Below are 18,266 nucleotides of genomic sequence, written 5' to 3'. Positions count from 1 at the left end.
ACCGTGCTGTACACCGCAAAAAGATAGAGCATGCCCTATTTTTTACGAATGTGCGGCCGCGCGCCGCTTTTTTCACATGTCCCGTGCGGGCATACCGTGTGTGAATGTACTCTGAGTGTTTCTGGTTTATCCATACTTGATTTTGATGCTGGAATTCCTTAAAGCAGGTCGCAGACACCAAAGACCAGCAGGACCGTAGCAATGACTTCCTCTGAACCCTCCTCTATACCCTTTTCTGCTGTGCCGGATTTCCAGTAACACCAGCTTTACACGTATTTTTGGCCCATCACAAATTTAAAGGATTGAACATTCCATAGTATTGGAGTATCGGAAGTTCTCTGGATTTCTGGAGGTCCCGTTCTCATGACTAGTGTGGAGGTCCTAGAAGGTGGACCCTCCTGAAATGTTGTTATCCCCTAACATTAAATTTATATAAATAGATTAAATAGAAGCTAAGTACAACCCTTTAATGCAGATCAGCAATAGCTCACAACTACTATATATATATTGTTGCTGTTTTATGAGAATTTTAGCCTTTTTTTTTCTAATCCTGACCTTGCATATCTTATTGATGAAAAATGAACGTTTATGACCTCGTTCAGGTCAGTTCCTTCTTTGTTATCATAACCTAGCAGCCATTACCGGCGTTCTTCCAGCTGTCGGAGCTAAAAGAGAGTATGACAGCACGTGCCTCTCGGCTCGTCTCTTCACGCCGATCGCAATTATCAGCATCCGTCACTTCGCAGGAGTCGCTTTTGAAATTTTTTTTTTTTTCTCCCTACGCCGTGAAGTGCTTTCTGATTTTTATAGCATGTCAACAAGGCTCATACAGCCTGGAGTGCGGGATTAGTGCCATTCCGATCTCTCCATAAGGTGATTGTACAGAGTCATCACAACTGCATCCGCCGCCATAATGCATTCACCAAGCCGAAATTATTTGCATAGCTCTTGAAGGCCTCCAGCAGCAGGCCTAAAATTAAATCATCTGAATGGGTTCTTGGCGTCCCGTGGAACAAGTTCATTTAACGAAATGATCCTGATGAGATGCGGGCGGCTGCGATCGCCTTATTTATGTGTGCTGGCGTCGCAGCTGGTTGCTTGACATCCATGATCGTTCTCGTGACATTCCCCGATTGACTGATGTCTATAGTAGATTCTCTTCACACATGTTTTGAAGTGTCGACTGTCTCGCACTTGATTAAAAATGATGAATAATTCAGCTTGCCGTTCCTTCTATCGCTACTTACACGCGGCACAGCAGGTAGTGTGTTTGTAAATGGGAAAATACCGCTTCCTACCAGTAACCAATATAATTTCACGGGGTCCGTGCTAATTGTACCCATCGTATAGTAAGACCCCGTTAGAGATAATCCAACATCATCTCACCAGTTCGCCTAAGTCATCCCGATCCTTGTCAGGTCTATGATAAACCATCTCAGTATGACCCTTGTGTAGATTTAGCTTCTTTCGAGTCCTTGCAGTCACATCACGTACATGTTCACACCAGAAAATGGGTACCACAATGAAAATTGTTAGAAGTTACCACCAGTTTCGTGCAGCTCCCCAAGCTTTTAACCCTGCCTATGTCTGTGGCAGTGTTCTGAAGATTCAAGGGGATGGAGGTTCCGGTGGTTTGAGTTTGCTTGTGGATCCCTCGGGGCATGCCCAATGTGCAGGATCTCTGCTTGCTGTCCTGCTATGGAAAGCTTCTATGTTAACTTCCAGTAGATGGAAATCTGTCCATGGTCATGTGATGTCACACAGATGCGTTGTGATACTAACAGCTCGTGCATCTGTGTGACATCACATGACCATGGACTAATTTCTGTCTACTGGAAGTAAACAGAGAAGATTTCTGTAGCAGGACAGCAAGCAGATATCTAGAAAACCACCAGGGATTGATGTAAAAAGTATATTGGAAAATTGTATAAGTTCCTTACACAAACCATATCAATTATTTTCTGAAAGTGGACAGCCCCTTTAAAGGGGTTTTCCCACAAATCAAAGTTAGGCCCTATGCACAGGATAGGGCCTAATTTGCTGATCAGTGATGAGACCCCCAGAGATCACAAAAAAGAGGTGTCAGATGGGATCCTAGTTACCTCAGTCGGACCACTCGTCACTCCCGGAGAGCAATGGAGCAGACAGCCGCGTATGACCATCCTGCTCCATATATCTCAATGGAGATGACAGAGATGGTGCCAAGCCCAATTCAAAAGATTTGTTTTGGCCTTGTCAGTTTTACTTTTATACATCCACTAATAACTGGTCTGTCTACTGTGTCCCCTACTTAAAGGGAACCCGTCACCAGGAGACCCATTTTTTTGCACTCCCCCAGTCCTCACAGAACATAGTAGATACACTGCTAAAGCGTTTTTTGTATAAAAATATAAAATGTTATATAGTACCTTTCAATACCATGTACTCTGTGATTAGGCACTTGTCCCCTGGGATTGGCTATACAGGAGCAGCCCCCTCCCCCCCCCTTGGCAAACCGCTCCTCCATGTATCCTTTTCAAATATATGAATAACTCCCATCATATATTTGAAAAGGACACATGAAGGAGCAGTTTCCCAAGGGTGGGGGGTGGGACTTCTCAGTCACAGGGGCCTAGTATCTAGTCACAGAGCACATGGCATTGAAAGGTTCTATATAACATTTTTTTTTTTTGGAAAATCTATTTTTTTTTTATACAAAAACTCTTTAGCGGTGCATATACTATGCTCTGTGTGGACTAGGGGAATGCCAAAATGGGTCTCCTGTTGACCGGTTCCCTTTAAGAACACCCGACTTACTGATGACCCCTAGTTACAAACGGACCTCTGGGCTACAATGATCAGCTGTAACAGTTATCAAAAGTGGCTGTAAAGAAGCTTTATGGTTAATCCTGGTTCTTATGACAATCCAACGTTTTTAAAATACTATTGTCACAGAGACTAAAAAAAAAATTGGCTGGGGTTACAGTTATAAAATGTACAGTTCTAACTTACATACAAATTCATCTTGAGAACAAACCTACAGAATCAGTCTTGTACGTTACCCGGGGACCACCTGTATGTATGAAAGGTCTAGTAATGTTGAGCCCTCCAGAGCAAAGGCTTCTCTCTAGCTTAAAGATGAGCGTCCATGTTAAATTACGATTTTTGAAGGGAGCATGAGCATTATTTTGTTTAAAACACAATATACAGGCAGTCCCCGGGTTACGTACAAGATAGGGTCCGGAGGTTTGTTCTTAAGTTGAATTTGTATGCAAGTCGAAACTGTATATTTTATAATTGTAGATCCCGACAAAAAAAAAATTGGCCCCAGTGACAATTGGAGTTTAAACATTTTTTGCTGCAATGGGACCAAGGATTATCAATAAAGCTTCATTACAGACACCTTACAGCTGATCATTGCATTCTGGGACTATAGTAAAGCATTCAGAAAGCTTCACCAGAGGTCAGAGGGGTCTGTCTGTAACTATGGGTTGTCTGTAAGTCGGGTGTCCTTAAGTAGGGGACCGCCTGTATCTGTTTGTATCCATCATGTGATATTAGGTGTTTACCTATGTCTTCAGATCTGGGTGGGGCCACCATAGAATTTGAAGTGTAAAGGGGTTTAATTGATGTTTTTTGTTTTTTTTAACTTTTGAACCTATTATGATGCTTTACTTTGTATGTTTGCTGGAGAATTACTTTAATTTTACATTGATTTAGGCTGGGAACTATAACGCTAAAACATGTCCCCATGACAAGTGCTTCTTTGTATTCAGCTAGACTGGGCGGACTCTCTTCGGCTGTTTGTTTTTACGATAAGAGGCATCTGAGTGGTTTTAGCACTGAAGATGGTAGACTTTAGGTCAGCGGAAGGAGCGCTTTTGGCTCTCTAGTTATTTAAACAACAATTTATTCTATTATTGGAGAAGAGGGCTGGTTAAAGAGGATGTCGTCTTTGGCGTTATGCCATCTGGAATCCTGCATTAACCTTATCCTAACCCCTTAATAAAGGAGTCTTTGAAACTGAGGAATTAAACTTCAGATTATCACCACCATCCATTTTTTTTTTTAAAAAAATCTAAAAATGGGATTTAAACGGTCATTGACATAATAATTTTGTTCAGTTTACTCTCCATTGTTAGCACAATGAGCAAATGGCGCTCCTCTTATTCCGAAATGAAGTGAAGATTGAGAACATGCTTGTGTATCTGTGGAGAGGGAAAGAGTATACTTGCCTTGAAGGCACTGGATCTTCTCAACAGTGGTGGTCCCAGAGGTTGGACCACCACCTGACAAACATTTACGTTTTGTCCCATTGGCTTGTATAAAAGTAAAACTAAAAGATTATCATAACATTCCTGATGTTGTCTCTGGATGAGTGTAGAAGTCTTCTACCAAATACTTGATAAACATTCCAGATAGTTTAGAGTTGAACAAGCACCTCCAGGAGGAATAGGATCTATGGTACCCAATAATTTTCAACTTTTGACTTCAATTTTGGGACCATCAAACATCTTTAGTAACACGGCAGTGAACATCCAAGATAACATTTGTAATTGATATGAACTTTAGACCACATGCATTTGGGTTTACAGTACAGTAGTTGGAGCATTCCAAAGTCTTTCTCAGGACTTGCCAAAATGTTATAGTAGTTAAACAAAAAAAAAATCTCGTATGCAGTCACAGATCCAATACGTTTATTAACTGATATGTTGGTGCAATTTTTAGATCTTTAAACGCTGGCACCACTTACATAGTTTAGTAAATGTTTACTTTCAGTTTGGGAACAAAAGTTCTTTCTTAAGGTCATTGTTACAGTGAAGTCATAAGACAAGTGTATTGCTGTTAAGAGGGTATTTCCCTTCTCGGTGGTGATTACCGCGCTGTTTACATGTCACAAGTTGATGGTTTATTTTTGCTTTCAGATGCATCATCCGGAGGTCCCCCTAAGCAGAGACTATCTGACTCTACTCATCCCAACCACTTCCTCATCAGATCTGACCCAGAACCTGTGACCATGTACTCCCCGGAGCAGACGTCACTCCATGAAAGTGAGGGTCTGTTCTGGTTATTTCTTATTTCTCACCACCAGAGTCCCTGAGCAGTTACTGTCCGCATTGGGTTAACCTCAACGCTCACATTTTACTACTTTGGTTTTATTTAGGATCCTTAGGCAACTCAAGAAGCTCAACACAAATGAACTCGTATTCTGACAGCGGTTACCAGGAAGCCGGGACTTTTCACAACCACAATGTGGGTAAACCTGAACTTCGGCAGCAACACTCATTCTCAGGATCTTCCAGTAACCACCTGGTGAGGTCCTCAAGGGCTGAAGGCCAAGCCTTAGTCCAGGTACCTTGTTCTATGTGTATACTGCTATTATATTGTGTTCACCCACATTTCTTTTTGTATGTTACTAGATTTCCTTTGTCAGATGTTTCTGTAATGTGAAAAATCCGTAGTAGTGTAATATTATTATGCTTTTTATGCTTTTGCTCATTACATTGTTCTAAAGATATGATTTATCATCTTGCTGGAATTGCTTTGGCTGAGGTGGCGGTGCCTTATTATATTTTCGACTTTTTATTGTACACGTCTAGAAATATTTCCATTCTTCAATTTCAGTTGTGTTTAGCGCTGGGAAACTGCTCATCAGGAGGATTTTCTGACTTTATCATTGTTTACATTGAATACATCGCCTCCTCATCCACAGTGTACCTGCTCGAAACTCAGCTTCAAGGGATTCTTCGGTTTTTGAATATAATAGGAAAGAAAGTGTTTAGATATACTATAATTTCATATTTAGTTTGAAGGGGTTATCCACAAATTCAGGGGCAGGGGTGACAAATTAAAAAGAAAAAAAAAACTTCTTGTCCTGCTTTGGTTCAAACATTGTTCTTGTACTAGTGGTCTACAATGGCTGCAACCGGCTTGAAGTTGTGCAACGTTCTTGGCCTCCTTAGGCCATGTGATGTCACTTCCTTTACAAATGGCATCATGTACTCCTAGCAGGCCAATCTTTGATGTAAATGTCATGTGCCCATGACCCCCCCAAGACTACAAGCTCAGTTCAGGCACTGAAGACTGTAAGTACCTGACTAACGCAGTACCAGACTAACTCAGACACACCGGCCATGGGCCCTGTGGGGTTTTCCATACAGCATCTATAGCTATCTTTGCTTTTTCCATAATCCCAGCCATGTCTATTGTAGCAATAGACCTCAATGGTACTAGTTAGGACAAGTAGACCCCAATGGCACTAGTTAGAGCAGTGGACCCCAATGGCACCCGGTAGGACAGTAGAGCCCAAATGGCACCCGGTAGGACAGTAGAGCCCAAATGGCACCCGGTAGGACAGTAGAGCCCAAATGGCACCCGGTAGGACAGTAGAGCCCAAATGGCACCCGGTAGGACAGTAGAGCCCAAATGGCACATAGGAGACATAGGAGAGATCCACATGTGCCAGACCATTAAAGTATGATGTATCTGCATACTATAATGCCTGAGATTAGAATGTCCTTTTGATGAATTTCAGGTCAATTTTGCTTCACCAGAGATTTGGACCATAAATACTGGGGGATTTTTTTATCTACTTGTTTTTATGGCCACTTTATCCTAAATCTATTATTTTGGTAAATTAGCCATTAAAAGATAACGCAGTTTCAGTCTACAGTTTTTCTAATTTGTAGACTCTTGAACAGCAAAATCTTACTAATAATATATCACTGAGCATTTTGCAGGCCATATGTTAATCCAGGGAGACTTGTTTCACATTAACCACTGTGCTATACTTTACGACTGGATACTAACATTCAGACTGACGAATCATGAAATGAATAGTGCCATGAAAAGCTGAAAAAAAGTTCTCAATCACTATGAAAGCCAACTAGTAAATTACGTAATGCAGCATTTGTCAGATTTTATGGTTTTATATACAATTCTTCTATTAACTCTGATCCTTTTTCGTTTATTTGTAGCCATCCAATGCTATGGCGGCCAATCGGGCAGTTCGACGGGTTAGCTCAGTTCCCTCCAGATCACAATCCCCTTCTTACGTCATTGGATCTGGTGTTTCTCCGTCTAGAGGGTCCTTGAGAACTTCACTCGGCAGTGGCTATGGTTCTCCATCCATCACGGATTCACGACCGCTTCCAGCTTCCACCACCTATTCTTCTACGACATTGCCTTCTCAGAGAGCAGCTTCTCCATACACAATACGAAGGTCCAACTCCCCAACGGGAGTTCGAAGGATTAGTTCACTCAGTTCTAGGCAAAACTCCAACCCAAATGGCATGACCTCAACTTACCAAACACTGGGTACTTCAGTTAGAGTTGGTTCCCCGCTAACTTTATCTGATACACAAAATAGAGTTGGCACATCAACCCAAGCGCCAATTGGATCCTCCTCCTCTCCAAAGCGAGCGGGAATGACTGCAGTTCCACAGCACGTGGGAACGTTACCGAGGAACTTGCATGAGATTGACCAGTATAGTCATCAGCCTTTCGATATTTATGAAAGAATGGTTCCACCTCGGCCGGATAGCCTTACAGGTTGGTAAATATGTTGTGATGTAATTGCATTTAGTGTGGTAGTTCAATGAACCCATCATGTATGGCTTTTTTTCGTTCCTGAAGAAGACAAAAATGTGATAGCCGAAGGTCAAGCGGGCATATTGTCACAGCTTTATCTTAGTAGAACGAGAAGCGTATGAATCCCTGGTCTAAAAATAGACCACTTTTAGGGTGTCATTGAGCCCTGTTGCCTTTTGGACCACTGTGCAGCTGCCAGCTACCCAGCTACCCATAAAAATGCCTTTATACCAGTTTACTTCCTTTGTGCTTAGGGAAGCCACCTTTAAAGTGATATTCAAGTAATTATTGATAATTAATCTTATTCTTCAGCTACATTCACCTCTTGGGTCCTAAGGAAGAGAGGCTGAGCAACCCTTGGCTCTCTTATTCCAATAGAGTTTAAAGCAGGATATGTATGACTGGCCTAGTGGCTAACCTATAATTCCCAGAATACTTCATTTAAAGGGATTGCCCAAGTCTCAAAAAAACATGCCTGCTTTCTGGTTTAACACTCGCCATGGAATATATGTTGTAATGAAGCATTACTGTACAGAAGTGAATGGGGCTTAGCTGCAGTACCACATACAACCTGTGGCCAGGGTGGAGCAGTTTTGTATACGAATAGTGCAGATGATAACAGTAAACTTCATAATATACTTTATTAAGTAAATATGAGCCTGTGTCCTTCTATTTCCGCTGTTTTAAGCAGTTTGTGTAAATTTGCTTTCTATGTAGTATTGCAGCTTAGCCCTATTCACTTCCTTAGATCAGTAATTTAATACCAAGATGGAAAAACTATGTATGACCTTGTAACCAACATAAAGTATTTAGAAGTAAGAGATTGGGCCATAAAATTTAATCCTAAATGGACCTAAATCTTAAAGAAATGTTTTTTTTCAGACCTGAACTGTGCAGGTGATAATGTATATTTGTAAGATATTTCATTAAGTAAAGCAGCTTCTTGGTCTTTTTTTTTCTGCTTCTTTCTCCTGCGGTGAGCAAGCTCTGTCCACTTAAGAGATAAGTAGGCAATGAGAATATTCCCCTTTATGATTCGGCTCTCTAAAGAATCAAGTCACTAGACACTTTATCATGTTCCTTTACTTCTCAGCTGTCAGGACACACCCGGAAAACTGGGGGTGGAGCTTATTGGGGGATTTTAAGATTTAGGTAAATTTCAGCTTTACAGATGTTTTTACGGAGAAGCTTTTGTTTTTCAATCTGGACACAATCCTTCCTTAGTTCCTTTGCAGACATCGTCCAGTTTCTGTAGTAATTACGGTTGGTTATGACAGGTGTGTGCAGCGGATGATGTGAACAGACGCACGCAGACGATTTGCTTCCATTTTCGTTATTTCTCGCCGTGTAACGACTTTCTTAACATCGAGGATGTTGGTGATTAGCAGTCTGAGCTTCCCTTTATCATGTCATTCTGTATTCAGCGAGACCTTCCTCTTTTGTGCCTGGGGCAGAAATGTACAGTATTTCCAAATCATAGCGCGCCTTTGAGATGAAACGATTATCTCGAAATTCAGATCAGAAAAATCTTGCCAGGTGGGAATGGCAATTATCAATAACAAATTGCCCAATCTCCATTTGCTATTTTTCCACGTAATTGCTTTTAGATGAATTGTATTCTCAGCTGAGGCAATGATTCGGCGCATGTGTCGTAGTCAGGGATCGGTGTTTAAATGCGCGCACCGCTCTCGCATATCGAAAAACATTCATAATCCTAATGTCATGTTTGGAGAAGAAGAAGCACTTATAATTATGTTTTGTCACCGCATATTCACAGTCGGAGATCTTATTACTCGCTAATACTGAACAATTCTGAGTTGGAGGGAATGATTTGGGAGACATGACATAGACATGTGTGTTTTGCTGACAATTATTTTTCTTCCACGCGACTTTTGAGTCATCTGTTGTTTAAGATTTCTTAAATCGGCTCTTTTGTAATTAAGTATAAAGTATTTGGCGACATGCCACGGCACATTAACCCTCATGCATGTTCCGATGCCGATGTCAGTGGTTTCCTGTCACGTGGCCTGTACATGTCGGGTTCTGTTCACATTACTTGTGTAAATTACATTTGACATGTACAGTGCAGGTGTGGAAAACATTCCAGAAAGTAAGAATTCTTTCACAAATAAGGAGTACTGATGGATTTTGCCGTTTGATCAAAAACAAAAGCTAAGAATCCAACTAAATCCAGTCTATATTTGGTGTACCCAACATCTGGTTTCAATTCTTCTTCCACACATTTGGTGAAGGAACTCGACAGAAAGTTGGTTCCAAACATCTTGGAGAACCAATCATAGATCTGTGGGTGGACACTTGCTCACGTCTTTCTGTTTAGTCATGGGCAGACTGGATGATGGGTAGATCAGGACTCAGTGGAGGCTATTTCATTATTTCCAGGACTACTTCTTCTTTACCTAGAGCAGTGATGGCTAACCTATGGCACTCGTGCCAGAGGTGGCACTCGGAGCCCTTTCTGTGGGCACCCGGGCCATCACCAGAGATGAGTCCAGGTATCTTCCTGCAGTCCCAGACAGCCCAGGACTTGCTGTGCGAAGAGGTATTTTAAAGTGACAGCTGTACCTGGGACTATTTTCTGCTATATTGGTGCCTCAGGGGGCTGGTATCAATGAAAACTGTGACAGAGAAGGGAGTATAAATCACTAATTAAATTCTGTGTTGGCACTTTGCGATAAATACGCGGGTCTTTGTTGTAGTTTGAGCACTCGGTCTCTAAAAGGTTCGCCATCACTGACCTAGAGGGATTAGATAAAGTTCAATTGATCTATGATTTGTGGTCTTGAAAATAGGGGTCTCATTCTCCTAAATTGATGGAACAACAGGTCAAACATCCATCCGGCCGCTCCATTCAATGTCTATGAGTCTGTAGGAAATGGCAGGAACGATGCAGCACTGTATTTATCACCTGAGTGTAGTACTGTAATATCTAATAGCCATTGGAAGTGTACTGTAAAATAATTTGTAATGAATTAGGAGTCAGTCATATAGTCCCATAAATGAAATAAATTAATTAATTGGACTTTCCATGTCACATGCCATTGTACATATCCAAATATCATTATTTCCTTGGCTCAAACTGTAACCAAATAATTTTTGGACCCTGAGACAATTAGATTTTTAAAAGAAATGTTGGGTTGATAAGGGAACAAGAATTAAAGGAAACCTCCCACAAGGAATCTACCAATAGATGTAAATTTGATGGTATATTCCTCCTACCTTGCTCTGCCCTAATCTTTATTTTACTAAACCTAGCCGCATGCCCAAGAAACTACTGGAGATTGGAGCAACCTGCCCGGGAAAGGCTACTCCACGCCCTAGTAGCCTTTGCAGTCCCACCTCCTAGCACGCTGTCTTTATTCTTGCGGTTGTGCACAAGGACTAGCCACACTGCCGACTTCTATGGAGCTACTGCATATGCTCCCGTGCCGGATTGAGCACATAGGTGCACTCTGCTTTATGCATCTGCGCATTCCCCACTCTATCCGGCAGGGGCATGTGCAGTAGTAGTATAGAATCCGGGGGGCACAACTGGTCCTTTCATGCAGCCGTAAGAATGACGACAACACACTAGGACAGTGGTGGCGAACATATGGAAACGGGTGCCAGAGGTGGCACTCATAGCTCTCTCTTTGGGCACCCTTGCCATCACCCCAGGGCGGGGTTCACCAGACAGGACTCAAGGTCTCTTGCAACCCAGGACCCTAGAATGATGATCCAAACTTCTTCTCCTTCTTTCTACTGTATTGGTGTCCTCAGGGGCCTATACAATTTAAACCTGTGAAAGAGCAGGGAGTAATAAGTTACTGCTTAAATTGTCGCATTGGGGTGGGTTTTGGCTGTAGTTTAGGCACACGGTGTCTACAAGGTCACTGCACTAGGAGGTGGGACTGCAAAGGCTACTGGGTTGCAGAGTAGCCTTTGCCGGCCAGGTTACTCCACACCCCAGCAGCCACTGCAGGTAATTTACTTATTACTTTAGTAAAGTTTTTATAAAGTTGGGTTAGGGTCTTGGTTTTAGTAAAATAAAGATTAAGAGAAGACCAGGCAGTTGGAATCTAGATTGCTTGTGGAAAGGTTCCTTTGACAATGAAGCTTCACTGCAGATACCTTAGCCTTGATCATTTCAGCCTGGAGATAATTTTTCTGCATCCAGCGAGCTTCACTTAAGGTCACAGTGGACAGAGAGGTCTGATTGTAACTAGGGGTCATCTGTAAGTTGGGTGACCTTAGGTCAGGGACGCCTGTAATGGGAAGAACAAGCACAGACTAGTAGAATGATTGTGACCTTACCCCATTTATCACTACAGAATCTCTGGGACAGAGACAAAATATTTGGTCAGATATAGCAACACGTTAGGGATTTCTGAATGTTTATAGCCCCGTGGTGAAGACACTGTATGTACTCATCAGGATCAATACAGTATTTACAGGTCCCTTTAGGCTGAAGTGTCAGAATCCTGAGTTGTTATAAAGTGTATTTTCTGTGCTGAATAAAGCCGTGTGATATATTCTGGATAATATTTGTCATTCGGGGCATCCTTTTCTGTAATCCTTCATCTGTTATAGGTTTCCGTGTCTTTGCTCTTTATATCATCTCTGAATGGCCATTCCCAGGTTTTCCCCGGTAGAAACATATAAATAAATTGCCATCTGGGTGTTGCCATTTCCCTTGACAATGTTGTCCTTCATAATCTAAGATTGTCTGCACTGATTGGATGTTGCGACTATGTGCAGGGACACACCCAATTGTCAATTTATTTATAGGACCGATAACAAAGAGCAGCACAACATGTAGTTCTAAGATGCTCCAGGTCTACCACAATAGACCTGTCAGGAGAGGTGACATGGCTTCAGGTTTTGGAAGATCATGAAGAAACCTCAATTTTGCCAATGATTTCTAATTTTCTGCCCCTTATCACTTTCAGGTTTAAGAAGCTCTTATGCAAGTCAGCATAGCCAATTAGGCCAGGAGCTACGTTCTACTGTATCCCCCGACCTGCAGATTACCCCTATATACGAGGGGAGAACATACTACAGTCCTGTCTACCGAAATCCCAACCACGGAACAATTGAACTGCGCCAAGGATCACAGACGGCGGTGTACCGTACTGGCTCAGGTGGGTTTAAGGCTGTTCTTAGTTTTGTTTCCTATAGCTTTTTATTCCAAAATTATTGAATTTTTCTTGGTTCTTCATTCATTATATTGGCTATTCCCTGATCTAGAACAGCTGACCTGTGCGCATGGCGTCTAAAACTAAAGGTTAAAGTAGCTGATGCCTGCAATAGAGTATCCTAAAATTTGGCTTGTTGAGAGAGTGGATAAGAATAGTTCCAACATTAAGGACAGAATTCTTTATAGCAGTGAGAAATTGTATACAAAACTCCATATCCCTTGCATAGAGTAGATCAAATTTTGTCTTCCTGTGTTCACCACTAGAGGGAGCTATTTCAATATAATGTATATTTTAATCTAAGCAATCATGCAGCTAGTAAGAAGAGGGCACCTGGTATTAATTAATCAATGTTTGGCAAGTTTGTTGTGGTCTCTATAAAGCGCTCTTTAACACTTAAAGGGGTTGTTTTTGTAATTCCCTTAACAAATGGATAAGGGATAACAATATATCTAATTGATAAAGCTGCAGGGTGAGTTTTGACACCCAGTTGTAAGTTTATACCTGTATTCCTAGGAGGAATAAAAGTGGTACAATACAGAGTTGTATAAAAAAAAATATTCTAAAATTTTATGGAGAGTACAGGTTGTTTTTTTTTTAGATGGCAGAATGATGTGCTGACAGGTCCTCTCTAAAATACAATATTCATAGGGTATCCACATGCATTTCCCTTAGAAAACTGCAAAGGAATTTAAAACCAGGACAAGATTGTGATTTTGTGAAGTTGTGTCTCCGGGGGCAGAGTTTACATACTTGGTGATGGCGGGGGAGATTAATTAATCAATACTCGGCAGGTTTGTTGTGGGCTCTATAAAGCGCTGTGTCTGTATCGCAAGACAGTGATGGAAGCGGCGGAGCCGGCCGCGGGATGATGAATGCGCTATATACATGAGATGTGACCATGTTACTCCGCACAAGAGTCATTTGTACTGGACCTTTTGTATCAGACAATTACCACCGGACCAGTAAATCAGCCGCCACTGATTATACCAGAGCCGCGCCACAAATGATTTAAACTAATGGTTTGATGGACGCGAAAACAATACGCTGCTGACACGTCTCCCCGGTGTACAGGAATGTTCTGCAGCACAGAAATACCCAACTCGCTAAAACTTTAAGAGTACTCGGAAATTTCCACTTCTTTTATTGCTAGAGTCAAAGAATCCACCTCATTACTGCGGTAATTAAAGTCTGGAGGCCAATTAGTTAAATGGATGTTATTGATGCCCTTGAAGGGACATTACTTATTACAGTAGCGCATGTGGAGAAAGTTGTGCCATAGGGTTTTCGGTTAGTAATTTTATAAAATTTTATATTGTCCACTTTCAGCTAATAATTGATATTGTTTGTGTAAGAAAACGTTCTACAATTTTCCAATATACTTTCTGTATCAATTCCTCATGCTTGCTGTCATTCTATAGGAAGCTTCTGTTTACTTCCAGTGGATAGAAATCTGTCATTGGTCATGTGATGTCACACAGGTGCACGGCTCGTTAGTATCACATGGCTCTGATTATTCTCTGTGATACTAACAAACCGTGCACCTGTGTGACATCACATCACCATGGATTGATTTCTATCCACTGGAAGCAAATATAGAAGCTTCCTATAGAATGACAGCAAGCAGAGATCTAGAAAACCACGAGGGATTGATACAGAAAGTATATATTGGAAAACTGTACTACTTTTCCTTACACAAACTATATAAAGTGAAAATCCGCTTTTAAAGGGAACCTATCAATTGAACAAATCCTAAATAACTAAACATAAATTTGAAAGCCATCATGTAGCAGTACAACTATCCCTATATTGTTTAGGGATTGTTCACAGCCTGTTCATAAAGTTGACTCACCCTCTATGCAAATGACATGCGAGTCCAATCATAGTCTTTCCTCTGAGCGGAGTCCAGCATATTCAGGTTCTTGTAGCTCACCCTCGCCTCCTGCTTACTGACAGATAAGAGGTTGTGGTTTCTCTTCATGAGAGACGCTGGCTGTGTGTGACTCGCTGAAAATAATCCATGAGGGAGGGGAAATGAGGGAACTGATTTCTCTTCATTGACTCACACACAGCACATATCTCTCTCGTTCTTGAGGGAGGGGTGAATGGTGAAAAGCCGAGTTCACTGGCCTGAGTCAACTTGATCAAAAGACTATGGAACTTTATAGGCATGGAGAGGAACAATATATGGATAGTTGTACTGCTGTATAATGGCAGTTTTCGATTATATGTTTAGTTAGTGTGAATTAGTTTAACTGACAAGTTTCCATTTAAGGCGATGGCAAAGCTGTCTCATAAAAATATGGACAACCAAATCCAGCAGATGTTGATCATTTTTTTATCTCAATTATAGAATTGACCTTCAGTCAAGAATTGACCAGCCATCAGATGGCACTTAACTACACAATACAACCAATAGAGTTACAGCAGTGATTCGGGGAGTCGACAGAGGGTATAGAATTAAGTTTTTACAAAAATACATTGCTGCATTGGAGTTTAGACCTTTAAAAGGGTTTTTGAGTCCTAGCAAGTTAGGCCAATCCACAGGTAGGTATTGGTGGGTATCACAGTGTTGCACATGAGATGACCAGAGCAGGCAGTAGCGCATGCACTGGCTGCTCCGTTCTCCAATCTCTATGGCGTTGACGGAGATGGCCAAGCACCCTTCTCTGTGCCAGAGAAATAAATGGAGCAGCCGGCGTAATCACGACTAGCTGCTCTCTGCGTAGAGATGAACGGAGCAGCCAGTGCGTGCACTACTGTCTGTTCTGGTTATCTCAATTGTGACACTGAGATACTCTCCAATTAGCAAGGTAGACCCTATCCTGTGAGGTCTAACTTTCTATAGCTGGAGAACCCCTTTAAGGAGGAGCAGGGTAAAGTTCCCATTATGGGAGACATACAGTCTATGTTGTGCTTCATTGAGTATTGTATGTTAAGAGCCTCAAAATGAATTCATTGTGGTAGTTTAAGTAGCTTTACTTCTGCACCCTGAAATTAATTTGTCTCCCAAATACTATGGTGTTGTGGTCTCGGTAGGTTATTTCCGCAGTAACATGAAATATTTCAGCCAGTGACTTAGATTGCCTTTGCACTTGCCAGTATATGGCACAATATTATCTCACTTTGATATATTTATGACCTCTCCAGCGCTCCGTAATTCTAACCCGATCTCTCGTTCTAGGGCCTCCTCCTCCTCCTCCACCGCTCCTTTACTCCCATATACTTACAGCCCTGAGGTTTATATTAAGAGGAAAGTCGCTTTTAGTTTTTACTGCTTAATAAAGAATTGCTGGAATAAAATTTCCTCTGCTGAACAGCTCCACTTTAATAATCCATGGAGTTATAGTGAAGGCGCTCGCATCTGACACCGCGATGAAAAGAATAAAGGCTCGTCTTCTCCTCGGCGTGCTGATCCCTGACCGCTTCTTGCGCTCGTACTCTATAAATGGCTCGTTCTGGCAACCCAGTCTATTTCATACCTTGTCGGAGACGGCTCCCCCATTAGCCTCAATGACCTCATGCAAATAACCTTCCCTATTAAACATCCATTAGGTGCGATGGTGCTCGGCTCCTGTCAGTGAGAGCGGGAGCTGATCATAATATAAAGTTATATTACCGTCTGCAGGCTTTAATATATGGCTGTCTTAGCGCCATTACAAGTGTCGCTTGTGATTGTCTCCCGGGCGTGGTGCGCTCTATTAACTCGCTGATGCACGGCCCTTAATTATTAAAAACTGCATAGGAATTTTTCTGGTCCGGGTTACAAAAAGTGTACAGGACCCATAGTACTATAAAAGTGTCCAAGGTACTGGAGGAAAAAAAACTAGCACCAAGAGTCAGGCAAAGCTTTACCACATTGCAACCAATCAGAAAACTGTATCATTTTGTCTTCTAAACATTCTGTTATTCCTTTATTTATTCCTCCAGTTTTACATGTTAATATTTTGTATACATTTTTTTGATGCTTCTGTGAATCTTCCTCCCTTTTGTGTATCAATTCTGTGTTATATCAAAAACAAAAAGGAATTACCTTTTTTAAATATTTTTTTATAATGGATTTAAGAAATCCACCATCTAAATCCATAATAAATCAGGGCACTTACTCATAGATCCAGGCACCGTGACACTGGTAACCTTCTTATAGGTATTATCTATGGCCTCCTTCCTTCTAAAATCAATTTGTATAATTATGCTAATGAGACAGAAGGGCTCTGGTGGGAGTATCCGGTGCTCTAGCTTCTCTGGCTGTTACAATGAGGAGAGCTGGTCTCGCCTCCCACTACACATCCTGCTACTTCTAGAATACACAGGCAGAGGGATGGAGGGAGCAGGAGGTTGGGTGAGACATGTTCTGCTCATTGTAATAGCTTGTGAATCTGAAGGGCTCTGCTATGCGTAATTGTAGTTGATTTTAGAAAGAAGCAGGCCATGGAAAACAAATATAAGAACATTACCAGTTATGGTGCCTGAATCTATGAGTAAGTGCCCTTAGTTTACCATGGCGATTTTGATGTTGGTGGTCTATATGTTGATTTTCAGGCCCTGTATAAGACAACAAATCACTGCCATTTTTTTTTTTTTACCTCCCAGGTTCTAGCTCAAAAAATAGCTTTTATTTTATTTTGTCTGGGTGTAAATGCTTATTATTAATATTATTATTGTGCTATTATTGTACTAGAGATGTTATTTCAATATGGTCTTAAACCTATCACTCCCCAACTTCTGCAAAACTACTACTCTTAGCCAGCCACAAAAAGTTAGTATTGGTGTAAAATAGTTACATTTAGGCATTGTAAGAAAAAAAATATATATATTTTTTCGGAGTTGGTACATTATTAGCAGGTTATGACCAGCAGCGAGGCCCCTACTTGTGGTGTATATAGACATTGAAGACACAGGTAAAATCTGTTCCATCGGTCTCACTGTGAATTAACATTGATTTAACACTTCATCGTACTCTGTAATAATCTACAATGCTGTATGTTACGTCTCCATGTGCATGATGTATTATATGTGTTGTACAATTACAATTGTGTTCTATTATAATTTGGTGTCAGATCGATGTCTTCTCCCCCCCACGAGCCATAGGGTATATACTTACTAATCTCATAGACACACAGTAGTTACTTTTGTACAAAAATCTTTTTGGTCCCCAGATCTCATAGTTGTTGGTGAGATCATCTAACCCTCCACGAGTATTATATTACGGCCAATCCAAAATTTTTATATTCTACAAAGTTATGCAACTTGATGTATTAAATAATATTGTTTTCATTCTCTGAGTATCAGCAGATTAGGACACAAAGTTGCACGTCTTCATAACCGATCCATGATGGATAGATCCTTATGGATGTAACATATAAGATTTGCCCGGTCTTCATGGACACTTGTAAAGAGCATCAATACTAAAAATACTTAAAGGGAACCTGTCACCAGGAGAGCCATTTTTAGCACTCATCCAGTCCCCACAGAGCATAGTACATACACTGCCAAAGTATTTTT

At 41.3% G+C, this 18,266-nt stretch overlaps 1 protein-coding gene across 8 annotated transcripts in view; it reads left to right on the top strand.

The window, feature by feature from the left end:
* PKP4 (plakophilin 4) overlaps window positions 1-18,266 on the top strand; it is a 181,670-nt gene that overhangs the window by 115,715 nt on the left and 47,689 nt on the right. For 6 of the 8 annotated variants that reach the window (XM_072121960.1, XM_072121963.1, XM_072121961.1 and 3 more), the window contains 4 exons: window positions 4,905-5,036; window positions 5,144-5,331; window positions 6,957-7,530; window positions 12,516-12,707. In XM_072121960.1, the coding sequence (XP_071978061.1) occupies window positions 4,905-5,036; window positions 5,144-5,331; window positions 6,957-7,530; window positions 12,516-12,707 (1,086 nt within the window). The remainder of the gene's footprint in view (window positions 1-4,904; window positions 5,037-5,143; window positions 5,332-6,956; window positions 7,531-12,515; window positions 12,708-18,266) is intronic. The other 2 variants (XM_072121964.1, XM_072121957.1) reach the window with 1 other exon arrangement.

The sequence above is a fragment of the Engystomops pustulosus genome, chromosome 8 (genome assembly GCF_040894005.1).
Source record: "Engystomops pustulosus chromosome 8, aEngPut4.maternal, whole genome shotgun sequence".
Classification (NCBI taxonomy): Eukaryota; Metazoa; Chordata; class Amphibia; order Anura; family Leptodactylidae; genus Engystomops; species Engystomops pustulosus.
This window is presented reverse-complemented; position numbering and strand designations above follow the sequence as displayed.